General features: G+C 38.0%; 1 protein-coding gene across 2 annotated transcripts in view; it reads right to left on the reverse strand.

Moving 5' to 3' along the window:
• Positions 1-24,355, reverse strand: part of LOC309488176 (uncharacterized protein) — a 146,435-nt gene that overhangs the window by 115,458 nt on the left and 6,622 nt on the right. For both annotated transcript variants that reach the window (XM_082156257.1, XM_082156256.1), the window contains exons 2-5: positions 17,051-17,092; positions 16,350-16,423; positions 15,085-15,153; positions 14,336-14,438 (exon numbers count right to left, since the gene is read on the reverse strand). In XM_082156257.1, coding sequence (XP_082012383.1) covers positions 14,336-14,438; positions 15,085-15,153; positions 16,350-16,423; positions 17,051-17,092 — 288 coding nt within the window. The remainder of the gene's footprint in view (positions 1-14,335; positions 14,439-15,084; positions 15,154-16,349; positions 16,424-17,050; positions 17,093-24,355) is intronic.

Consider the following 24,355-nt stretch of genomic DNA (forward strand, 5'->3'; position numbering starts at 1 on the left):
TCAAAGTGAAAGTAAGTCGCAGACGCTTAACACACAATCATTATCATTAAAAGTAAAGAAACGAAATGATCTTATTGATCTCTCTTATTGCGGTCTTTGATTCGGAAATTTTAGATGATGATCAATAAAATGCAGCTCATATCTGTAGCTTTTGGTGACGTGCACTCCATTAAATCTGCATATAGCGCGGGAATTGAAGATCGGATTTAAATCTGTTTTGCAAAAACACATTTATGTGACCAGGTGTAAATGGAATCGTTTTGATAAATCAGATAGCTCTCCGATCTGAGAAAACGCATGAAGTGGCCAGGTGTAAACAGCCCCTGTAAATCTTAACTCATTTAAGCTACCGAAAGATCAATCAAATTGGCAAAAATGAAAGTCAGTCGCACAGCTGATCACACTAAACTAACCCTGCATGTCTGGCAGGGAATGCAGAAAATTGTCTGAAATTTTAAGCCCCTTTCACACCGCCAGCGACAAGCAGCGGCAAAGCGTCACGATCTCATTCATTTCAATGGAGTGCTGTCGACTTCCGGCGACACGAGCGACAGTGACCGTTGGTGACGGAATGTGGGCGTGTCAAGCAACGCGAGACACGCGACAAAAGTTCAGAAATGTCAACTTTATGCAAATGAGTAGCGATTTTCGCGATGATTATAGTAAAATGATACATGGAAAAGGAACTGTCAACAGTCTCAGTGAGTTTAATTCATACATTTATAGTTCAAGTGTTGTAATTTTATGATGCAAGTTTAGCACTGCTGCAGGTCATTTTACAGTTTCCCTTGCATTATGTTGACTATTAGGGGCAAGAAAATGTATTATTTGCCGAATTCGAATGACGTTTTAGTAATTTATGACAGACAAAACAGTTCAAAAATGAGAGCTCGGATCCACCGGTTTTCTTTCTCTGCGTCCAATTTTCTCTCCAGTCTCTGATTCCAGCACGGTCTCTCCACGCCAATAATACTGCAAAAAGACACAGGTGTTCGTCATTTGCACTTGACCTACTTACGTCCCGCTCGTCTTGTTTCTATCTCTCCCGTTACAGACCGCGCTGAACCACGCCCCTCCTCGCCACAAAAAGCATGTCATTATGAAAATGTTGCATATTGTACCTTTAATCTAGTAAATGATTTAATCCACTAAACACTGCTGTGGTAATATAAAAACACTCTCCCAACAGCATACTGTTTCTTTTAAGCCTAATTCCTAGTCAAATTAAAATTATATAGTTGTATATATCACTTGTGATGGTATTTTTTTTATAGATATGGCTAGACGTGCAGTCTACCAATAACATTAGAGCAACAGCACTACGAAAGCCCACAAGCGACTTCACAGTACAGAGACTAGCGACATACAGCGACGAAGTCTCTGGCGGTGTGAACGGGGCTTTACTGTTAAATTTCCTCCATGATGAATGCATATCGGCTCTCTATCATGTTTTCTGGAACACACAGTCTCATATTCAGCACTAAGCAGATAGCGGTGTGGAATCATTTACAGTGCATTTCTATGCTCAGAGACATCTATCTTTTTAATGGGCTTCTTATCAAACGCCAGCGAGCCAACCGTGCAGCCCAGGCATCAAAGCCTAATTGAATCATAGAATGCTAGGGCATTGCAAAACCTATCTGATGACACTGTCAACCTGGCATATAAATTAAGCAGGGCTCTAAGAGAAAATAGTGCTCTACACACCCAGCCTGCAGTAATAAAGCAAATCTTTAGCATTAATGCTTTATTTAAAAGTGCATTAACACAGATAGGTTATTAATTTCAAGCATTTTATGAGTATAATAGCATAGATGGCCATGAAAGGCACCTTGATCGTGTGGTAAAAGAATATACTGCTGGCCTCAGTGTGGGCCTAAGGTAGATTTGCAAGGAAATGAGCGACTCTCTCTCTAAAAACCTTTACCAGACCTCAGAATCTGACAATGCAACACCAAATGTGCTGTACTTTTGTTTCTCTTTTTGGAATTCACATTTGTTGAAGTGTATGCCTTATTAGAAAACTAACTAAAAAAGGTGACTATTTCGATGACCCACTTCAGATATTCTACTAACTATGAATAACTTTGCAACTGCATCTCAACTACCAGTCATTAGAGTTTTAGTAGACTGTAAGGTTAGGGTTAGATGTTAGGGTTAGTAGAATAAGTTGACATGTTGCAAAGTTACTTATAGTCAGTAGAATGTCTGTTGGGGGGCCATCAAAAAGTGTTAGCAAAAAAAAAAAAAATCATTCCAATATTTCTGTCACAGTACTGCACTGTTTGATTGGATGTAGTGCTAATTTTGACAGCTATTTTTTAATAGCAGATGTGGCAGATGGGCTTTTGCTTAGGGTGGCAGTTGGCCTGGTAGACCCACCCCTGCATAGAAACTAACGAGAAATCATATATACACAACAGGAACTAACTAAACAGAACATGTGTGTTACACAGAGTAAGTTCTACGAGTAAGTGCATTTATTACGCAACCACAATCGCAAACAATATAGTCGAGATTAATGTTTGGATTTATTACAGTTCATCACTGAGAAGGTTTGATCGCAGATTTAGTCGCAGCAAACAGCTTGTGAAGAAACACAGACCAGCTAAATGAGACTTTCATTGAAGCAGAATATCCAGCTTACTTGTTTGTCAGTGTGTTTGGTGTTTTCAGATCATAGCAGTGTAGAGTCAGCATGTGTGCATGGTTGCTAGATTGTAAAGATGTTAAGAACACCAGGAAGAAAATGTATCCTTATTTTAAACGGAAAAGCTCTGATTGGGGGATTTAAACTCTTGACATCTGGAAACCACTGGGGGAGTAGGGTACCAGGGCATGCTCCTTTGTGAGGTTTATTTATTTGTTTGTTTGCTTATTTATTTGTGCAAAATGGTATTTTGTGGTATCATATACACATGCAAAATTGGTTGATAACACAACTGTTATAAATTAATAGTAGCCTAATCATTACTTGTTTACAAAGTGCCATGTGAATTCAATCTTTCTTCACTTAAAATACTGAAAATTTTCATTTCCTGTCATCTCTTGGAATATCTGAAAGCCAGGTTTTGTTTTTCCTAATATCTGTCATTATTAGCAGAACACAATTCAATAAGGTCCATACTTTAAAGCTCTTGATTCTAACTTGTACTTGGCCTTATGAAAAAGTAACATAGTTCTTATAATTGTTTAATAATTTGTTACAATAGGATATAATTGCAGGTAAGGCCATTGATAGCTCCACCATGCTTAGGGCAATGTCAACTTTTTCTTTCTTTTTCATCTACCGTAAAACTTCAAATAATAGCCGAGTCCCAAATAGACGCCTGTCTCTTTTACACGCCTGGTGTGGCTACAGGTTTGGATAAATAAAGGCCGGTCTCAAATAGAGGCCCGGTCTGTTTTTTAGTTTCAGGTTGTATTTAATCTTCTAAACCCGTCAGATCGTCTGTTTAAGCCAGTTCCATGGAGCAGATTGCGCACGCAAGAGAGCCCTGCGCATCTTGGCGGGAGCTGTTAGCGCAAGCAAGGCAGGCAGAGTTAGCAGACGCCGGAGAGAGAGAAGTGGAGGAGAGCGACGAGGAGGAGGAATTCGCCAATGAACTTGTAGTTGAGGATTGCGGTGATAATGATAGTGATTAGTAGGGTCCTTTTGTATCACATGATTGCAGTTGTTTTACAGTACTAGCCTTCATTCTTTCTTGTTGATGTGTTTCTGGCAACTAGTTCAGAGGCTTGATGGATATTACCTGTAACTTGTATTGTTCAGCCCATGGCTGTCACATCGTTTCGTTTTTTTATGCTGCCAATAATCTAAAGGGGGTCGCACACTGTACGAGAAGCGCAGCGCCGCGGCGCGTCTATGACAACTCGAGGTATCGCACACGGGAAGCACACTTTGTCAGTTTATGGCCAGCAATATAGTTATGTTTAAGGATATTATGGAATTAAGATCATGTCTGTACTATGTTATGATTGTACTGTACAATTAAATGCAATTGAATTCACTTTACCTCAGAGCGACCGTTAACTGAATTTTCATTCAAGCAGCTGATTTCTGTTAATGAATGTAAAACTGAATGTATATTGCAGCACAGGGTTAAGTCAGTATGTACATTAACGACAATTTGAGACAATGTACACTCATAGAGAATAATGTGTTCGAAATTTAAAGACGTGGCGCTGTGCTTCTCGTCTGGTGTGCGACCCCTTTTAGACATACAGAAATATAGTAGGCTAATTCTTACATTAACTGATCTGTTAAACACAAACACAGATTAGGTAACCTCCTACTGTCATGCTCATCTCAACACTAAATTAAAGGCCTGTCTCATATAGATGCCTGTCTCAAATACAAGTCGGAGCAGTTCGGCGATTTGGGAAAATAAAAGCCCAGGCTATTATTTAAAGTTTTACGGTATATAATTTGTTATAGAAAAACTTTCTAAATTCTACAAAAAAATTCAAAATTCTGCTAAATCTATTATAAATTCTTTAAAAAAATTAGTCCAAATTTACCATAATAAAAACAATAGAATGAGATAAAATAGTAAAAGGTTGTCATGTATTTAAAAAAAAAAAAGCATTCTAATTTATGTTGGTGCAGGATGATGTTTTCCCATCTTTTCAACAATATTTTTAGTTTATGTGGCTGTTTTAGATCATGTTTGACTTTCTCTATAGCGTTGTATAGTAAATTCTCAATATAGTTCAAATGGGTTGCACATTTTATCACCAGCAGCGTGATAGGAACAGTTTAAGCAAATCTTATCACACTTTTGGGGTGGGGTTAGGATTAGGTAACCAGGTAGCGGCCTCAACAAAGGGGATAATAATTTGGCAGTTAAAATTTGTCACAACGCAAGAAAAAGTGAGGGTACGCTACAGATTAAAATACAGAAGTGGCGGTACTGCGTTCCGGGCCATACCGGCCCACTTTGAGCACTGGTCACAGTTATCGTTTTATGACCTTATTGTCATCTCATCATCATCATCTTGTCTTAGTCATGTGGAAAAAAAGCTTGTCGGCGAACATTTTTCATCATGAACTTCGTTAATGAAATTAACACTAATTGGATAGCTGAATTTTGACATCTGTTACATGAAGTTTCTGTTTTACCCATTAGTTCTTGTATCCTTTGTTCCTGTTCATTAGTTGCCATGGTTTCTACAATGTTCTCATTTGTTGTTATGGCTACACATTGCTTAATTTATTTATTCCACCTGCTCCTTGTTTTCTCCCTTCCCTTAACCTTTGTATAAATAGCCCTTGTTGTATTACAAATTTATTAAATGTTTAAATTAGGTTCCAATACAATAGTATATAAACTGAGAAAGCTCTGTACCTTGTGTTTTACACTGAGGTATAGATGATTAGATTCAAAGAAGATTAAGTCAAGCAACCCAGGTGTCTGACATTAACCTTTTGTCTGTATGCACCTCCTGAACAGTGTCATTGTCCCAAGTTAAGCTATGATAATGTGAAGGTATGGGTGACACTGTCAGGCTGATTGGATTAACATCTATGCATTTGAATGACACTGTTATGCTGATGAGATCAGGAAACGAGCTGACTCATGTACTTAATTTACATGCTTTGTTCAGAGTGTATACACCTCAATGTAAATCCCTCCCCCTTGAAATGTATATAAACTACAATGTCTACTGCCCTAGTTAGGCTTGATGACTACAGCAACACACAGCGAGTTCTCAATAAAGAGTAACTTCTGCTTGAAAGATATCCCAACGTCTCCTGGTCTCTGCTTTGATGAAGGAAAAGTTTCCAACACCCTCATTTTCAGTTGGTTTTTGTCTGTTTCTTATCAGTGTTATGTTGGATTACTATTCTATGTTCTCCTGTTAGTTATTTTGATTAAAGTGTAAATAAAAGTAACTGCTGCGATCAGATTCCGTCTCACTACTCTCCTTTGCTGCAACATTATGTTACAATAACTACTGTATGCACAGTTACTGTACATGGTCAGTTGTGTTTTATTATTTGCATTTAGCATATTTTTCCCCTAATAAACAGACCTGTGACCCACCAGTCCTCAACTGCTAGGTTCAGGTGTATAGTGTGTAATCAAGAAGCAAACAGCGTTTCTGTTGATTTAGCTGTCTGCATTTTGAATAAAGTGCACAACAAAATGGTTGTCTGTGTGTTCTAAGTGTCAAGTAGTCTTGTGTAAAATCATAAAATGCTTTGTTTTCCCAAAAGATTTTCTTGATGGAATGCTGACTGCCTTACATTTGAAGTCATTCCTTAAGCATAGTGGGAAAAAAAATATTCAGAGCAACCAATCCATTTTGAATGATATTCCTCCAGTTACTGTGTTTCAAACTTAACTGCTGATTTGAAGGCAGTTCAGCACAAACAAATGAAACACTATAATCGAGGTCTGCTTCTCTTCAAAGAAAACCACAACAAGTCTAATGGGAACTTTCATCACCTCTATGCAAGCGGATGTTTGGGGGATATCACAGACAAAGCAATTATATATGAGTTAACAGAGTGCAAAAATATGGAAAGGAACCTATGCAATAGGAAAAGTTTAACTTTTCCCACAGAGAATACAGTGATGTCTTGGGTAGGTTTGCAAATGAACTAGGGGTGTACAGTAAAGCCATTATCTCTATATAACATAAAAAATTAAAAAATACATACTCCAGTTTTAAACAATTCCAATGCTTGTGTGTTTCAACTTTACAGACCATGGGTCACATTTATAAAAACACAAGTGAACATATTTATTTGTAATGCAACAATTTATGTAAGAATGGCTTAATTTATTCTGTGCTTGTCCGCACATAGTTATACTTAAAGGGATAGTTCACCCAAAAATTTTTATTCTGTCATCATTTACTCACCCTCAAGTTGTTTCAAACCTGTATGAATTTCTTTTTTCTGTTGAACACAAAAGAAGATATTTTGAAAAATGTCGGTAACCAAACAGTTGATGGACCCCATTGACTTCCATAGTAGGAAAAAAAAAAACCACTATGGAAGTCAATGGGGTCCATCAACTGTTTGGTTACAGACATTTTTCAAAATATCTTCTTTAATTTTTGTAATTTTTAGCGGCATCTAGTGGTGAGGTTGCGAATCACAACCAACAGAAGTTACGGTGGCCGACAGGAAAAGTTGTCGTCGTCTGAGACAGCATAGAGTAGCCAGTTACATTGAGGTTTCTTTTCAAAGATAAATTAAGAAATTATGTTTACTTAATTTTTCAGTAAAACGATATGTTTTTGCGAATATTATTGTTACTTGTTCATCATTGTGTCAGTGTTTTATTCGCTGACTTTAGCTAGCTTCTTTGCATGGAGAACACCATCGTGACGAAACGCGTTTGTCCATTCAGGGCTACTCTAGAAACATCTCGGCGCAAAATGGCTATTTCAATGTAAGGGGACCCGTGGTGTATGTACATAAAAATGGCTTATTCTAAGGCAATAAAAACATAACGGTTCATTATGTAAGGTCTTTATACACCATTGAAAACATGGTTATGTATATGATATTGCATTTCTGTCAACAGATCCTCCTAAATATTACACAATGCACCTTTAAATATGAACTGCCATTCAGAGAATGAGGCCATATGCTATCAAACTGTCAGAGCAATTCATTGAGGTGGACATAAATACTTCATATTGATATATAAGCATGTTGATGCTGTGTTTTCCAGCATCATTTAAAGACTGAATGATGAAAGCTAATAGCTGACATGAGGTGTGTGGTATCACAGAAAACAAAATTAATGAAAAATTACATTATGGGTGGTTAAGAGGTAAATAAAATAAATCATTTTAAATCATTTCAATATTTGTGAGACAAGAATGGTCATGCTTTGTATATTTTAATTTTATTTAAAAATAAAACCATTTAGTATGAGGGCTAATCAGGGTCACCCTATTTATTATGAATGCAGTGTTTATGACTTCATATTAATTACACACATGGAATATTTGTACTTTAAGAAATTGACCTGTCACTGCATAACTATATTTAAAATTTAGTAGTGAATGCAAAAAAGGTGGTTTAAAAAGGTGAAACAGAACCTAAATTACATACATTATTCCTTTATATGTTCATATCAATCAGCTACCCATTTAAAGTTGATCTGAAGGTATCTTGTTTCCTCTTTCTGATGTCTCACGTTACAATTTTTTTTTTTAACCAAGTTATGGTTAGATATTTACAGTACGTTTGTCAGCTTTTTACATCAGTAACATGTGGGAAAGTCACTTGGAGATGAGCCTTCAATTGTGTGTCTGTGTCAGATGGCTGTGATTCCCACTGACGTTCACAGGAAGGCCTCTTTTCTCGCCCATCATCCCTTCTGACAGGACGTCCCCCACTCTTTGCCTCATTCATCTTCATTAGCTGTCTATTTCCTCCATCTCATGTCAAAAATACTTAATGTCTCTGTTGCGTGGGCCAAGAAGAGCCCTGATTAGTTAGCGCTAATACCGATGCATTTCAGTGTTTCTCTTCGATCTGGCTCCATTAACAGTCCCTGTAGTCCTTTTAGCAAAGAAACAATACAGCTGCCATCTGTTTCCTGCTATACTTCCTACTGTTTTACGTGGCCCACCACCTCCTGCCTAACCAGTTAAACAGCGGGGAAAACAGCAAGATTGAAGGCAAATACAACACAAATACAAATATGTTTACTTTAAATTAGTGCCAGCGCCACATTTTCCACTAAGCCTTGGTCTCTAAAAAACAATGGCAAAGTAATACAAGTGGAGATTGAATAAAGTTTTTATTAAAAACTTTGAGGCTATCAAAATATTATTAGACCAAGTAAACAGTTGTAAAAATCTAATCATGCAGCCAATAAAACAATATTAGATTTACTTAATATTGAGCAACCATGGTTCTGTGATTGTCTAATTTTCCCACAATTATAGTTGCCTTGTTTGACTGCTCACAAGTTTAATTTACACTGTTGCTAATTTTTGTCACATTTACTTCTGATGTCAAGAAAGGATTAGTCCTCTACTCAAAACGATCAGTTAGCTGATTGTTACTGATTCAGTCAAGACATTGGGCCCTATTTTAACGATCTAAGTGCGTGGTCAAAGGCGCACGGCGCAAGTGCACTTAGGGCGTCTTAATCCACTTTTGCTAGTTTAACGATGGGAAAAATTGTCGGCGCACCTGGCGTCTGACAATGCGCCTGAACACACCCATTTGCGCGCCCATGGGCGTGCTGGTCTGAAAACGTTCTCTGTAATGCATTCGCGCAATGCATTTGCTATTTAAACAACATGGTGCAGGAACTGAAAATGATAACTGCGTTGCGCCTGGCGCCGCATTGCGCCGGGTGTATGATGGGGCCTATTTACTTTTTTTTTTTAAACACAATGAAACAAAAAGAGTTCCCTTTCGAAGTGGAACCCAACACTGCGTCATGGAGTTGACACTATATGAGAACGCTCCGTATGAGCCAGTGTCTGAAGCGCGTGTTACACGCCAATCTTGATTGGCTACCGCAGTCAGGTGATGTCATGAGCACACCGGTAGGGTATAAAAGAGTGCCTAATGAAGACGTCATCAGCTTCTTTTTTTTCAGGAAACCATTTTTCTGTCTGTGCATGTGCTTTTTGGTTTGTGTGTGGTAAGGAGAAAGAAAGCATGTCTAGGCCATTTAGTGAAAGTGAAAGTGAAAGTGAAAGTGAAAGTGAAAGTGAAAAGTGAAAAGTGAAAGTGAAAGTGAAAGTGACACGTGACGGCCAAGTATGGTAACCCATACTTGGAATTTGACCTCTGCATTTAACCCATCCAAGTTAATGCACACACATTAGGAGCAGAGTAGTGAGTAGTTAACACACACATACACTGCAAACGTGGATACACACACCCAGAGCAGCGGGCAGCCTTTGTGTGGCGCCCGGGGAGCGATTAGGGGTTAGATGCCTTGCTCAAGGGCACCTCAGTCATTTCCCACCGGCTCTGGAATCGAACCAGCAACCTTTGGGTTACCAGTTCAACTCCCTAACCACTAGGCCATGACTGCCCCATTAGAAAGTGTATCACACCATGCCAGAGATTTATAATGCCTGTATTTATAAAACCATTACTTCCTCAGTTGTAGCCACACTTACTCACATTATCAACACCTCTCTTCACAATGGTACCTTTTCCACAGCATTTAAGCAGGCTCGGGTAACCCCACTGCTTAAGAACCCAACTCTAAATCCAGCACATCTGGAAAATTACAGACCGGTATCTCTCCTTCCATTCGTTGCAAAAACACTTGAACGAGTAGCTTTCAACCAAAACTCTGCCTTTCTTTCACAGAACAACCTCCTGGACAACAACCAGCATGGTTTCAAAAGCGGGCACTCAACTGAGAATGCCCTACTCTCGGTTATTGAAGCTCTGTGGCTGGCAAGAGCAGCTTCCAAATCCACAGTTCTCATCCTGCTGGATCTGTCTGCTACGTTTAACCACAAGATACTCCTGTCAATCCTAAAGACGAAGGGCATCTCAGGAACCGCACTCCAATGGTTCAAGTTTTACCTCTCAGGTAGGTCATTTAGGGTGTCGTGGAGGGGTGAGGTGTCTAAGTCGCAACATCTACCTACGGGGGTGCCTCAGGGCTCAGTGCTTGGACCACTTCTCTTCTCCATCTACATGTCATCACTGGAATCTGTCATTCAGAAGACATTTTTTTTCCTATCACTGTTATGCTGACGACACACAACTCTACCTCTCATTCCAACCAAAGGATCTGGCAGTAGCTGCTCACATCTCTGCCTGCCTGCGTGACAGACATTTCTTGCTGGATGAAGGACCACCACCTTCAACTAAACCTTGAGAAGACAGAGCTGCTTGTGGTCCCGGCCAACCCAACACTACACCACAACTTCTCCATTCAGCTAGGTTCATCATCCATAACTCCATCAGGGTCAGCCAGGAACTTTGGAGTTGTGATTGATGATGAATTAAACTTCACAGACCACATTGCTAGAACTGCCAGGTCCTGCAGATTTGCCTTATACAACATTAGGAGGATCAGGCCCTTCCTATCGGAACATGCTACACAACTCCTTGTCCAAGCTCTTGTTCTATCCAGACTGATCTATTGTAATGCTCTCTTGGCAGGCCTTCCAGCATGCACGGTCAAACCTCTGCAACTGATCCAGAATGCTGCAACTAGAGTGGTCTTTAACAAGCCGAAGAGAGCACACGTCACACCTCTCCTCACAAAATGCACTGGCTGCCAATTGCCACTCGCATCAAATTCAAGGCACTGATGCTTGCCTACAGAACAACCACTGGCTCTGCTCCCTTTTACCTAAACTCATTACTCCAGACTTACGTGCCATCCAGAAGCTTGCATTCTGCAAGTGAATGGTGCCTCGTGGTGCCATCTCAAAGAGGCAAAAAAATCACTTTCACGGACATTCACCTGGACTATTCCCAGCTGGTGGAATGACCTGCCAAACTCAACCTGAGCTGCTGAGTCCGTAGCCCTTTTAAAAAAACTGCTGAAGACGTATCTTTTACGGCAACACTTGATATGGATCATACTATTAATACTAACACTTTCTTTTCTATTCTATTCCATTTCTATAAAAAAATTATAATAATTTGCGTGTACTGCATTAGACTAAACCGGGAAGGGTCACAGCACTTGCATATTGTTGTCCTATTTTCAGTTTAATTGCTACTATTGCTTAAATGGAATTATTAAATGTAAAGGGAATGAGCAGTTATTTGATGCCCCCTCCTTATTGGAGGCTGCATCAATCTGTTTCCTTATATGGAAATTTTATCGCACCTTCGGTCTATACCTGGAGGTGATAGTGTGGACATAGTGGGGGCTAAGTTAAAACTCTTCGTGAATCGGGACAGAGCATAATGGTGGACTTAGTCGCAGTTAGTGACCCACTCTCTGTTGTTTGCTAGAACTGTAGGAATGGGCAACCATCAGCCGATAAGGGCTACCGTGTAGGGAGTAACCCCTCAGTAAAGTTTTTTGACCTCAGAAGAGGTTGGGCAGTCAACCCCCTCTGATGATTACTGATGGAGAACATGAGGATCAGAGCATGTGAGCGAAGCAGAGCGGTGACACGGCTCAATATTCCGCTCTATGTTTATATGCTCAATTCAGTCGCTCATGGCCCAAGCAAACGCTAAATCAGTGTTATCAGTCCGTTCTTCTGTCACAGTGGCTATGTTTACATGCAACCAAATAATCCGTTAGTAATCGGTTTGATGGCTCAAACAGACTGAAAAGCCTTCATGTGAACCCGTTAGCTCGATCCGAATGAAATTTCAATCGGATTGGAAGGAATGGTTTATTCCTTTTCTAATCTGATCGAGAGGACTAAACACTTGATCGAATTGAAAACTGAAACTGCAAAGGATTGCGTATATGCAATGAAATAGAAATGGCGTATGATATATGATGCAAAGAACCAGCTGCAGTTAAATAATGTCATAAATGACTGTTTAAAAAAATAAATTCTGGTTAGAAGCTTGTTACATATAAATGCACACATTATCACTTTTTTAGCATTGTAAACACTACGGTCGGATCCATAAATGAATTAATTCCAATTGAAACAAAAAGTGTGTATGTAAACATAGCCAGTGAGGTTGAAGCAATGTGAAATAAAGAGCTAGATTTAGATGCAGCAGTACGTTTATTATCAAAACTAAAAAAGGAAGCAAAACTCTCAGAATCCACCGGAACAGAAAAAACAACATTGTTCCATGGCGGGATGCTATTATAACGCCGGATTTGCCAGGCGCACACCAGGAGCGGTTCACAGCCGAGGAGACCAACGTTCTCGTCAGGGCCGTAAAAGACAGAAAAGTGACAATGAAAAACCCACCCAAATTAGCTTCGGTTAAACAGGCGTATAATAATTTTGGTAAATGTGTAAGCTAGATTTATGCTAAAAAAGATATAATATGTAATATTTTATGACAAATATATCGTATAGTGTGACTTGGAAAAACGGTCACACAATATGATACAGTGTCACACCATATGACGTTTTGTTCAGTTAAGCTCATCTCTTGGTTAACTAAAAACATCTAGCTTATACTTAGCTCGTAAATTGCCACATGGCAGGGATGATTTCTAAGAATTAATAATAAAAAAATTAAAAATAATTGTGTGTAAATAATGTCACACCATAAGACAAAACATTTACCACTAGAGAGCATATCAGATACAGAGCTTTTTAATTCAAAAGTCAGAACTCACCTCTTGACTTTCCAAACCACTCCAGAGGCAAACTTTCTGGTTGAGTGTGGACCTCTTCATCATAATGATGTCCGAATTATTCCCAGTTCAAAATATAGATTGCAGTGTCACACCATATGACGCCCATTTCACGGACAAAATGTATTTGGCCAGAACTTGCTTTAAAATCATGCACAGACATCAACACTTTGTGTCCATTAAAAATGCCTAATTCTGTTACTTAGGCTAAACTGTAAATCTATCAAATATTTATACTTTACTGAGATATATTGTCATATTAGTAAGGTCACACATAAAATTTGAAGTAGAGGTCTTTATACACCAACTACAGCTATGATATGCAGTAATAATATCTTGTCAGAGGAACAACATAAAGGTATATATTTTTTAACAAATACCCATTTTTATTACTATAGTATTAGTATAGACATCATGGACAGGTAGAATTGCATGTCATGTCATCCACCCATATATATATATATATATATATATACGGGGGTTAAATTGTGATTTATTATGTGGGGGGCTCTCCCTAGGTGGGGTCCGGGGGTATGCCCCGTGGACTGTAATAGTGGACTGTAGTAGACTGTTACGTTAGGGTTAGATGTTAGGTTAGTTGCAAAGTTACTTATAGTCAATAGAATGTCTGTTGGAGGACCATCAAAATACAGTGTTAGCAGACATTAAGCAGACAGTCTACTAATACTCTAATGATGGGTATTTGAGATGTAGTTGTAAAGTTACTAATACAGCAGTTAGTACAATGTCTAAAGTTGACAATCGAAATAAAGTGTTACCTAAAAAAATTAAAATAATTTAGGGAACAGTCATTATAAAAACCTTCTTAGGGTTGGATGCTTCATTCCAAGCCATCACTAAGCTATGCTTCATGAAAAACACATGGCCTTATCCATGTGTTTTATCCATTTGATTCAGTAGATTGCGTGCATGCTGATTAGGATTATGATCATTTCAATGTGAGGCTTTGTCGCAAAGCAGTGCACAGCTCACCCACAGCACCACTCTTAATATTTATATAGCATCAACAGTGCATGGAACTACATCTATACTATTATAATATATATTTTTATCTGACATACCTGCCTCTTCCACTTCCTCCCCATCCTCTTCCTCTCCTGCATTAAGTGTTGGAGGTTCTTCAGAACAGACTTCCTCCATTAAGATCCTCTCCGTCTCTGCAGTCTAGCACAGATCACCAGAGTACCTTATTATCGTCATCAACACATTCAACTGATTTGACATTATTATTCTATTAGTAACCTAGCCATTATGCATTTGCCTAACTTGTGATTGCAATTAGATTTATCATGTATTTACAAAGCTACTAATCCATATACACTACCAATTACATGTTTAAAAATAAAACATGTTTAAAAACCATTAATATTTTAAAACATTGTTAAAATATAAAATAACTTATCTTTTTTTAATTTAATTTATTTCTGTGAAGGCAAAGCTGACACTTCAGCAGTCATTACTCCAGTCTTCAGTGTCACATGATCCTTCAGAAATCATTCTAATATGCTGATTTGCTACTCAAGAAACATTTCTTATTATCAGTGTTGATTTTTTATTTTTTTATTATTATTAATATCTTTGTGGAAACCATGATACATTTTTTCAGGATTCTTTGATAAACAGAAAGTTAAAAAGAACAGCATTTATTTGTAATAGAAACACTATAAATATCTTTACTGTCACATTTGATCAATTTAATGCATCCCTGTTGAATAAAAATATGAATTTGTTTAAAAGAAAAAGAAAATCTTACAGTTTTCAAACCTTTGAACAGTAGTGTACATTTATAAAGACTGACTATCATTTTTACCTTCAGTGCATCAAGTTGGGCTAAACGGCATTGCTGCAGCAAATCTACAAACAGGTATATAAGCAGTGCCTAAAAGAGAAATAAAAATCAACATTTATTGTGAATCACTCATTGCAGACACAATGTTATCTAATTTGAGAGAAAATTTGGAAAACAAATGAGTTCGAAAAATGTCTGTAAGTTTTGAAGCCATTAATAAAAAAAATAAAAATAAAAATATTTCAGCCCCTTTCACACAGCGTGATGAATTGCCAGAACGCCTTCTGTGTGAACACAAACACGACCCCGGATCGATGCTGGGTTGGGGACCTAGTATCATTGCCATGTTCAGTCCCGGAACGCGCGCTGTGTGAACAAAAGCCGTAATAATGCTGTGTCGTAGTGATGACGCTGAAGCCGGGATTGTTCGCCAGCTGTGAAACGGTACGTAATGTGCAAGTTTATGATCGAATCAGAGAAAAAAATGCACAAGCGTGGTTTCTCGAGAGAGAAATCACAGCTCATAAGCAAACTTAAGACGCTGCTGAGACATTACAAGTCACATCGATGTCACGTGTCTTTACGGGATTTTTATGGGTTTTATACACTTTATCCGTGTATTTTCCGGAATCTCTGTGTGAAAGGGGCTAAAGCCAGTGTGCTCTTAAAGGCTGACTGGTTCATTTAAATGTATGTGTAGGTCTTTATGAATAGTTGTCATTCCAAATCTGCTGAACATTCTGTGGAGTTCAGTGCCCATTGGTTTGGAGTCAGAGTGAATTGGTTTGGAGTCAATACATATTTTGTTTCTACAATTAACCTGCCACCAAACTATTTGTGTTGAAAGAGCACAAAAGTTCTAAAAGAGAAACTGTATTTTGAAAAGAATCAAAGACAGCAGCATAAGGAAGTTTTTCAAAGCAGCAAGCGTTTTAATTCAGACATATTTTACAATAAGTCTCTCTTAAATGTCAAACAAGACAAATGTCAGTCACAATGTCATGTTATTATCAAAATGAAATATCTGCTTAAGAACTATACTTTGAAGTCAAAATCAACTCAAATGTCAGAAAATGGTTCAATAAAAGAGGAAGATGAAAACAGGAATAGAAAAAGGAGCCATCTGATATTTTCCAGAAGAAACAGAGCTGTTTTGAGACATGAAACCATGTCTCTTTTGAAATGTTAAACCAGTGTGAAATTAAGCCAAGAATGCAAAACTGCAAAACTGCCAAACAATGTCAGAATAAACAAATACAATAAGGGGAAAAGAACAAACTTCTTACCTGCACTAGAAAGCCTGTAAGAAAGGAGATCAGGAAAGGCACCAGACCCGCCCGAGCAATCGTTACCGGCAGTCCTGCAAAAAGCACATTATCTGAATAGTTTGTCATGGCAGAATCTGCTGTATTCTGAATTTATCTGCAAGGCCTTATATTAACGCAAACATATTCAGCCACTCATATCAGATATTATCTCTAGACTGAATTATTTGATGGTGGTAATTTTATTATGGCTAGAAGAACACTTTAAAATGATTTAACTCAGATAGGAGGAAATGAAAAGAAAAATGTATTTTTTAACAACTATTAAATCTCACTGAAAACAGAACAGTTAAATTCAATGCACCATGTAATTGCGGTGTCTTATAAATATATATATCTGCTACTGTTCAGACCATAAAGCCTGGGTATATCATTAACGAAACAGAATATAGTCTTGCTGAAAACCCATTGAGAAATTATGTTTAACTTCATTTTGCCTGCTAATGGTCTCATGCATGGATTTTATTCCTTCCTTTCCCATTCCAATAGTTAATTAAAGAAAATAAAATCTTCAGCAGTCCCTTTTTCTTTTCTTTTTTGAACTGCAGTGGATCAGAAGTCAGTAAACATCTGTCTTATGTGCTGTGCAAAAAAATTACTGACTCAATGAGATTTCAGCATAATGCCATATATTATGAATTGCAGGCTGAGCTTTTACATACCCAGGATCCCGGTCCCCAGTATTGTAGCTATTGTTAAAAAATCTGTGGAGAGATAACATGTATTATTTATGTTGAATATAAGAAAACTAAATGAATGTATGTAACACTCATCATCTGTGGATAACAGGGAAGCTGAATATATTAACAGAAATTATTTAAAACTTTATTATATGAATCACATAATTTTACAATGATCTATCTGATCTATATGTTGTGTTTGTTGCCAATGGTAAACATAGTGTCATACTCTGTCAGATAAATTTTTTTTTGTTGAAAGCTGAATTTTCAGCATTATTACCAGTCTTCAGTGTCACATGATCCTTCAGCTTAAGAAACATTTCTTATTATCAATATCAATGTTAAAAGCAGTTGTGCTGCTTAACATTTTTGTGGAAATGTGATTACATTTTTTTTTTTTTATAGAAATGTCAAAAGAACAGCATTTATTTGAATTATAAATGGTTTAACTCAGACTTTTGACCAATTTAAAGCATAATTAGGCTACTTAAATAATTCTTACTGACCCCAAACCTTTGAACAGTAGTGTTATTTCAGTTCAGATTTTAGTAGTATTGTTTAGTTATACATTTTCAGTATACAGGTATTATTTCAGTTTGGGTGCTAAAAATATAAGCACCTGAAAAATCTGAAAACAGATTGAGCTAAAGACGGGGCATTTGGTCACCCTATCTTGACCAGATCCTATCCTAGCGGTCGGAATCGTGGAATCCAGTCATAAACATTTAATTTAGGCTATATAATGCAGAGTTTGGCAAATTTTGGATGAATACATCAACAGTAGGACTGTGAACTTACTTCTGTGAATATTAAAGCTCAAAAAGAAATATTAAATTAAATAGAATATTAAAGCTCATGAAGTCTGCATGTTCAGCGCGTCTCTATAGCCCCTTTCACACAGAGATTCCGGAAAATACACGGATAAAGTGACCCGGGATTTGACCCGGGTTCGTTTGATTTTGGTCATTCACACTGCCAGTGATTTTCCGGAATCAGAGAGTGCGTTCACACACAACCCGTAAAAATGCCGTAAAGACACGTGACATCGATGTGACTTGTAATCTCAGCAGCGTCTTAAGTTTGCTTATGAGCTGCGATCTCTCTCTCGAGAAACCACGCCTGTGCATTTGTTTCTCTGATTCGATCATAAACTTGCGCATTACATACCGTTTCACAGCTGGAGAACGAGCCCGGCTTCAGCGTCATCACTACGACACGGCATTGTTACGGCTTTTGTTCACACAGCGCGCGTTCCGGGACTGAACACGGCAATGTTACTAGGTCCCGACCCGGCATCGATCCCGGCTTAAATCCCGGGTCGAGTTTGCGTTCACACAGAAGGCGCTCTGGCAATTTGCCGGGTTCAAAGCGCTGTGTGAAAGGGGCTTATGTGAATGAACGCAGCACGCGAACCGTTTCGTCTATAAACAAGCACGAGATGCTCGTGGTGTTTTTGTTCTTCTTCGTCTGCCGTCTCACAATATATGAGAACATAAAGCCATGGACTTTATCTCCAGACCTGCTCTTTTCAACATTTCAGCATTTCACCATTTCATTTGATAAAACTATCGTCATATCATACATGCACGATGCATCATAGATAGCCTATGCACTCAATCAAAGGTCCTCCTCACGACAACCCGTCAAAATAAAAGTTCGGTTATATATATATTAAATAAACCCAATTTTTCTTCCATGTTTTAATTTTAACAGTAAACTGCTGTGCAGCACATAAAAAATACATTTTTACATTTCAATTTCTACATTTAAAAAAGATTACATTTTTAAAAGATTAGCCTTCATTTCATTACCACCTTTTTTTTATAATACATAAAAATAGAAAGCATAAAATTTTTTACATTTCATAGGGCCCTATTATTGCAATAAAAAAAAAAAAATTTAAGTAGTTAAAGTTTTATAAATTTAATGGATTAGACATGCTTCTTGATTATTAAAATTAAATTCAACCATTAAAACGGGTGGGAAAAAATTACAGAATAAAACGGATTTCATATGGCCCTACATATTTAACTTGATTTATTAAACTGTATATGTTGTATAATTTCAATAGGCATGCTTTTTTTATTACAAGAGTACAAACTGTAGCAACCATATGCTTAATCACTGTTATAATTATGAGTGGGTCCTTGGAAAATGTTCTGCCCTCTAAGGGTCCCCTGGCCCCAAAAAGTGTGAGAACCCCTGCTTTTATGCAAATGAGTTCCACGGGGGAAAGAAGGGTAGGCCACATTTGTGTGTCCCCTCTGATGCCTGCAGCCAATCACAGCACAGGAATGCAAGAACTGCAATCTCCTCATCGGAAAGGGATCAATGTACCCTTTTAACAGACACTCCTTGTTCTTCTGAGTCTCTGGCCTGTACTGTCATGATTAAATTCCTGGCTGGTGCCCCGCAATCAGAGAAGAACAGTGTCATCTGACACTCTCACGCACACCTTAGGTGAAGCGTGACCAAATCGCAAAACATATTTGGAGCCACATGTGAAAACCCCTACAAACTGGTGCCTTGTGTGGTGTAAAGTTAAACTGATTCAGGTATAAAAACTTTGATAGAGTAAAACATCCTTACTATCAAACCATCACAATGTCTCCTTGTCTTATCACAGCTCAACTTTTTCAGCTATAACCTGAGGTGGCAGTCAAGATTTACATGTGTGCACTTGTACGGTATAATGAGAGAGAATATCACCAGATAGAACTGTGCAGCGTAGACGAGAAAAAAACCCTAAGCATAAACACTCGCCTAATTACAAAAATTACGCCACAGCTCTTTGATGCATATTAATAAGATGCTTCTGATTAGCCTCTCACAGAGAAATAACAGCGGCAGTCACGAATGAGAAGCCAAACTGAAAAGTTCAAATTGACTTTGCTGACACTACAGATAGCATTTGATTTTCCAATTACAGTGTAAATGTTTGGGCAGGATTAGTTACAGATGCACGAATATCATCGGGGAATAAACACTTATTGTTAAAATGGAAAAATGATCCTTGAAGGCTTTTTATCTGCCTCGAAGTACAACAAACCAGGTATTCTCGTCGACGAGGAGTGATATTAGCATTTCGAGTCTAAAAAAAGATCAATATAACCCCCCGTCCGATAAATATACTGTTTATATTTGTTTATACAACAACCCCCCCACAAAAATACTGTTATCAGTAAAGCAGCATGGCCCATCATCAGGCCCCTGAATGAACTTTCAGCTCAGAGCTATAAGTTTGTATGATAATATGACACACCGGGAAATGAAATTTGAGAGATGAAAGAGGTTCGTCAATGCCGTAAGCTAGTAAATAACAGAAAGAACAAGTCCTCCTCGTTTCGGTAAAGCTCGTAAATGGACAACTTTGATTAATTGACAAAATGCCTGAAATACTGTATACAATCTTTGCGGGCAGAATTATGGGGCAGCTACTTGCAGATTTAAATTACGCCCACACTCACAGTCAAGATGATGGATGACAATAAGTAAGTACAGAAGTAGCAAAGTAACTATGATGGCATTTTAATGACACTGATATCAGCCGCTCTGGCAACTGGCCAAGTCAAGTAACATTCTTGCACAGACATTTAATCTAGATATCACTAGTTTTGCAGGAGAACGTGCTTTCCTTCAGGTCTCTCATATTAGGTCTGATTAATGGATGGTTGTTGAAATTTTATGCACTTGCACTATAAACCTCATTTCAGGAAATCACAATGCAGACATTAATTGTGTTATTGGCTTGCTAAAATCCACTTAGGGATATAAAACAGGAGAAAAATCGAAGACACAATGAAAATTATGCCTGATGCTGTACAAACAACAGGAACTGTCAGTATATACACGTTTCTAGTTGATGGCCGGATCAAGCTACAAATTCAAGCAGTTTACACATAAAATAGGCCTAAAAGGTTTATGCAGCTGTCACATAATGCTGCTACACTGCCAAAGACAACATCTGCTGGCTTTCTACTGAAACAACACAACAGCATGTGAAGCTGTAACCAGAAACAAAGCAGGGTTACTTTATATTGCCATTTAAAAGAATAGTTCAAAAATAAAATAAACCCCCAAATAAACCTGTATGGTTGTCTTTCCTGTGTTGAACCAAAGATAAAATGTAACAAATATTAAAGTGCCCATATTATGCTATTTTAAAGTTTCCTAATGTTGTTTTGGAGTCTTCTACAACAGGTTTACATGCATCAAATACATTTGCACATCACCGCATTTTCAATGATTCTCAAACGACTCGACAAATGAATCAATCTCTCTAAATCCCGCCTTTCCGCAAGCTACTCTGCTCTGATTGGCCAGACAGCTCAGTCTGTTGTGATTGGTTTACCACGTACAACACGCGCGTCAAAAACAAAAACGCCCATTGCCATAACAACGTCAGCTGTCCTGAGGCTTCCTACACTGTAAACTAAAGACAGTAACGAACAATGACGACGATTTTACCATATCAATGCGAGCGCGACTCCGATGATGAAACACTGGAAGAACTAGTAATTCAACCCGAACCTCCATCGCAAGGACGACTCAAGCAGGACGTTTCTCAGTGATACACTACTCAGTTTGAGGTACATTATGAGATGTTGCAACTGTAATTCCTCACCATCAGCATTAACAAGTGCATGTCCATCAACAAACCAATTATTTTACTTGTACTAATTTATTTACAGAGTATTTTTGTAATATATTGCAGTGAACACATGGAAACTATCAATAACAGTGCATGTATGCAATGTATACATTAGCCGAGCTCTAGGGTGAATGACTGATGTAAATGACTTGTGTAACATAAACATTGGTAAAAAAATTTTGCTCTATGATTAATCTATGTTTCAAAGTAGTGAGAATGACAGAAAATCTGCATTAATAGACACAGTTAGCAGAAGTATTTAAGTAAGGCAGTGATAACGTGAGTTAGCCAGTTAGCAGGAGACCTACATAATATAAAACTCAAAACTAAGTATTTTGAACGCCATCTTTCAAGAGCAAGTGGTTTGCGAATCCTGCATTGAACTCCGAGATTTGAGAAGCAGTCGTCAGTGAAATAAAGGGAACACAGCAAAAGTTTAGGATTATACTGCTGTGATATAATGATAAAGATACATTTTAACCACTGATTCTTCACATGCTCATCCTTGGGCAGTGAAAAAAAACAACAACTGGCTTTACCTTCACACTGTAGAGCACAGCGTCTTCTCTACATGATCTGCGCACGCAATAAGTGGACGGGCAATATGCTAATGTTTCGTCTTGACGTCACAACGAAACGGCTTATAACTTAATTTCATTGACTCAGAGTCGACTCTTACTTTTGAAAGATAATAACTTTATATAAGGTGCACTTTCAGATTTAAAATGTTGCTGGATGTTTACATTCACTTAGAGCTGTCTTACACACTTCATGAAAGGTAATTTTCAAAAATCCATAATAGGGGCCCTTTAAAGCTAGGTTTATACTCGACGTGTCCACACGAGCGTGAAGGTGCGCGCTGCAAAAATGACGTCATTGCGGTGTGGGCGGTCATGCACGTTGGGTGCGCAAGACCCCATTTCGCTTGGCCGTGTGCACAGCTTTTTTTTTGATTTTGTGTAAATCTTGTGTAAAGTGGTTCTGGTGTAAATTTTCAGATTCATTAAAATGTTCGTATTTTCCAAATGTTAGTTGGTACGAAATAAATCTACACCTGCTCCCAGCCACGCGTAAATAGTGCGTTTAACATCCGAACGTTTTGCTCATTAATAAGGCTGCATTTTAATTCACCTTAATCGGGTACATTTACACAGCATTTTGAAAAAATATTATATATAGTAGGCCTAATTACATACGGTTTTTCTTTTTACTTTTATTATGAGAGCCAGTAATAGCATCTGCAAACGGAACACAAGTCCGCAAGTCACAAGTGTTGCAGTCAAGCTTCATGTCGAACCATTTTCTTTTCACTTCTGGGACTGTTCGATTAACAGATGAAACTCCATTAACTGCATCTGTAATATGCTGCCAAGCTTCCTTTTTTTTTAGGACCTGATACGCCACTATGTATGCTTGAAAATAAAATGTGGCGTTTTGAATGAACTTCTGATAATAAAACGTCAATTTCTGCATCTGAGAAATTTCTCTTTTTCATTCGCTTTTGAGAAGACATGTTGAAATCCTTCGTTTGGTGTCATAATATGATGCCCATATATAGCTGTCAGTCGGATTTAATGGGCGGGATTTATGGTAATTGAGAATGAGCGCACATGCATCTCCTCCCCGAAATAACCATATATGGAGCTTACAATGCCTCATTTTACTATGCATATCCTCATCTGCATATCATTTGCATATGATTATTCATCCACGTGATAACATGTTTAATGGTACAAGACATTAGGAAAATATGAAATACAGATGTGCCGTCAAATTACATTAATAAAAATCATTACAAATGTTGAGGTACCATCGTAGTTTCATGCGCGCGTGAACGTCATGGCAACGTACAACACAAAGTACCTCACGTGGGAAACACTTAACGCAACTAGTGTAAATCAAGCAAGCTAGTATGCATAGGCCATGAAGTGTTGGCGAAACAACACATTAGGGGACCGGAGTGAATTTGGAATTTTTTCCAGAAAACTTATTGCACAAAATAAATTCAAGCACTTTCAAGGACCTGTCTCTATGTATGTTTATTTTCAAAAACTTTCCAGGGCCTTGATTTTTTTTTTTCAGATTCACAAACTTTCAAGGATTTCAAGGACCCGTGGGAACCCTGTGTTATGGACACTGGGACTGTGTGGCAAGAACAAAGCACAACAAAGGTAGAGGTGGTTTATGTTCCCAGAGAGAAGAGATGTAAAGTTTATACTGGTAAATCTTCAAGTGTACCTCTGAGTGATTGGATTGAGGACCTGAAAAGTATGTTTAAGTCCCGTAACATTACACCAGACCAGGCAGTTGATTACATTTGGGAACATCTATATGGTGAGGCAAAACAGGAGATTAAGTACAGATCTAAGGAAACATGGTCCAGGCCAGAGGGAATTTTTGAAGCTTTGCTTGAAGTATTTGGAAGTGCCCAATCATTTACTGCATTGCAGAGACAGTTTTTTGAAAGGCAAGGGAAAACTGAAACACTCATTGAGTTCTCACATGCATTAATGGCTTTGTTGAAAGAACTAAAAAGTTGTAACCCAAGGGGTGTGTCGGAAGAGGATGTAATGCTTAGGGATCAGTTTGCAGAGAATGTGAGAAGTAAGGAACTCTGTAGAGAGTTAAAAAGAATG

Source organism: Leuciscus leuciscus (genome assembly GCF_965113295.1).
Source record: "Leuciscus leuciscus genome assembly, chromosome: 23".
NCBI classification, from domain to species: Eukaryota; Metazoa; Chordata; class Actinopteri; order Cypriniformes; family Leuciscidae; genus Leuciscus; species Leuciscus leuciscus.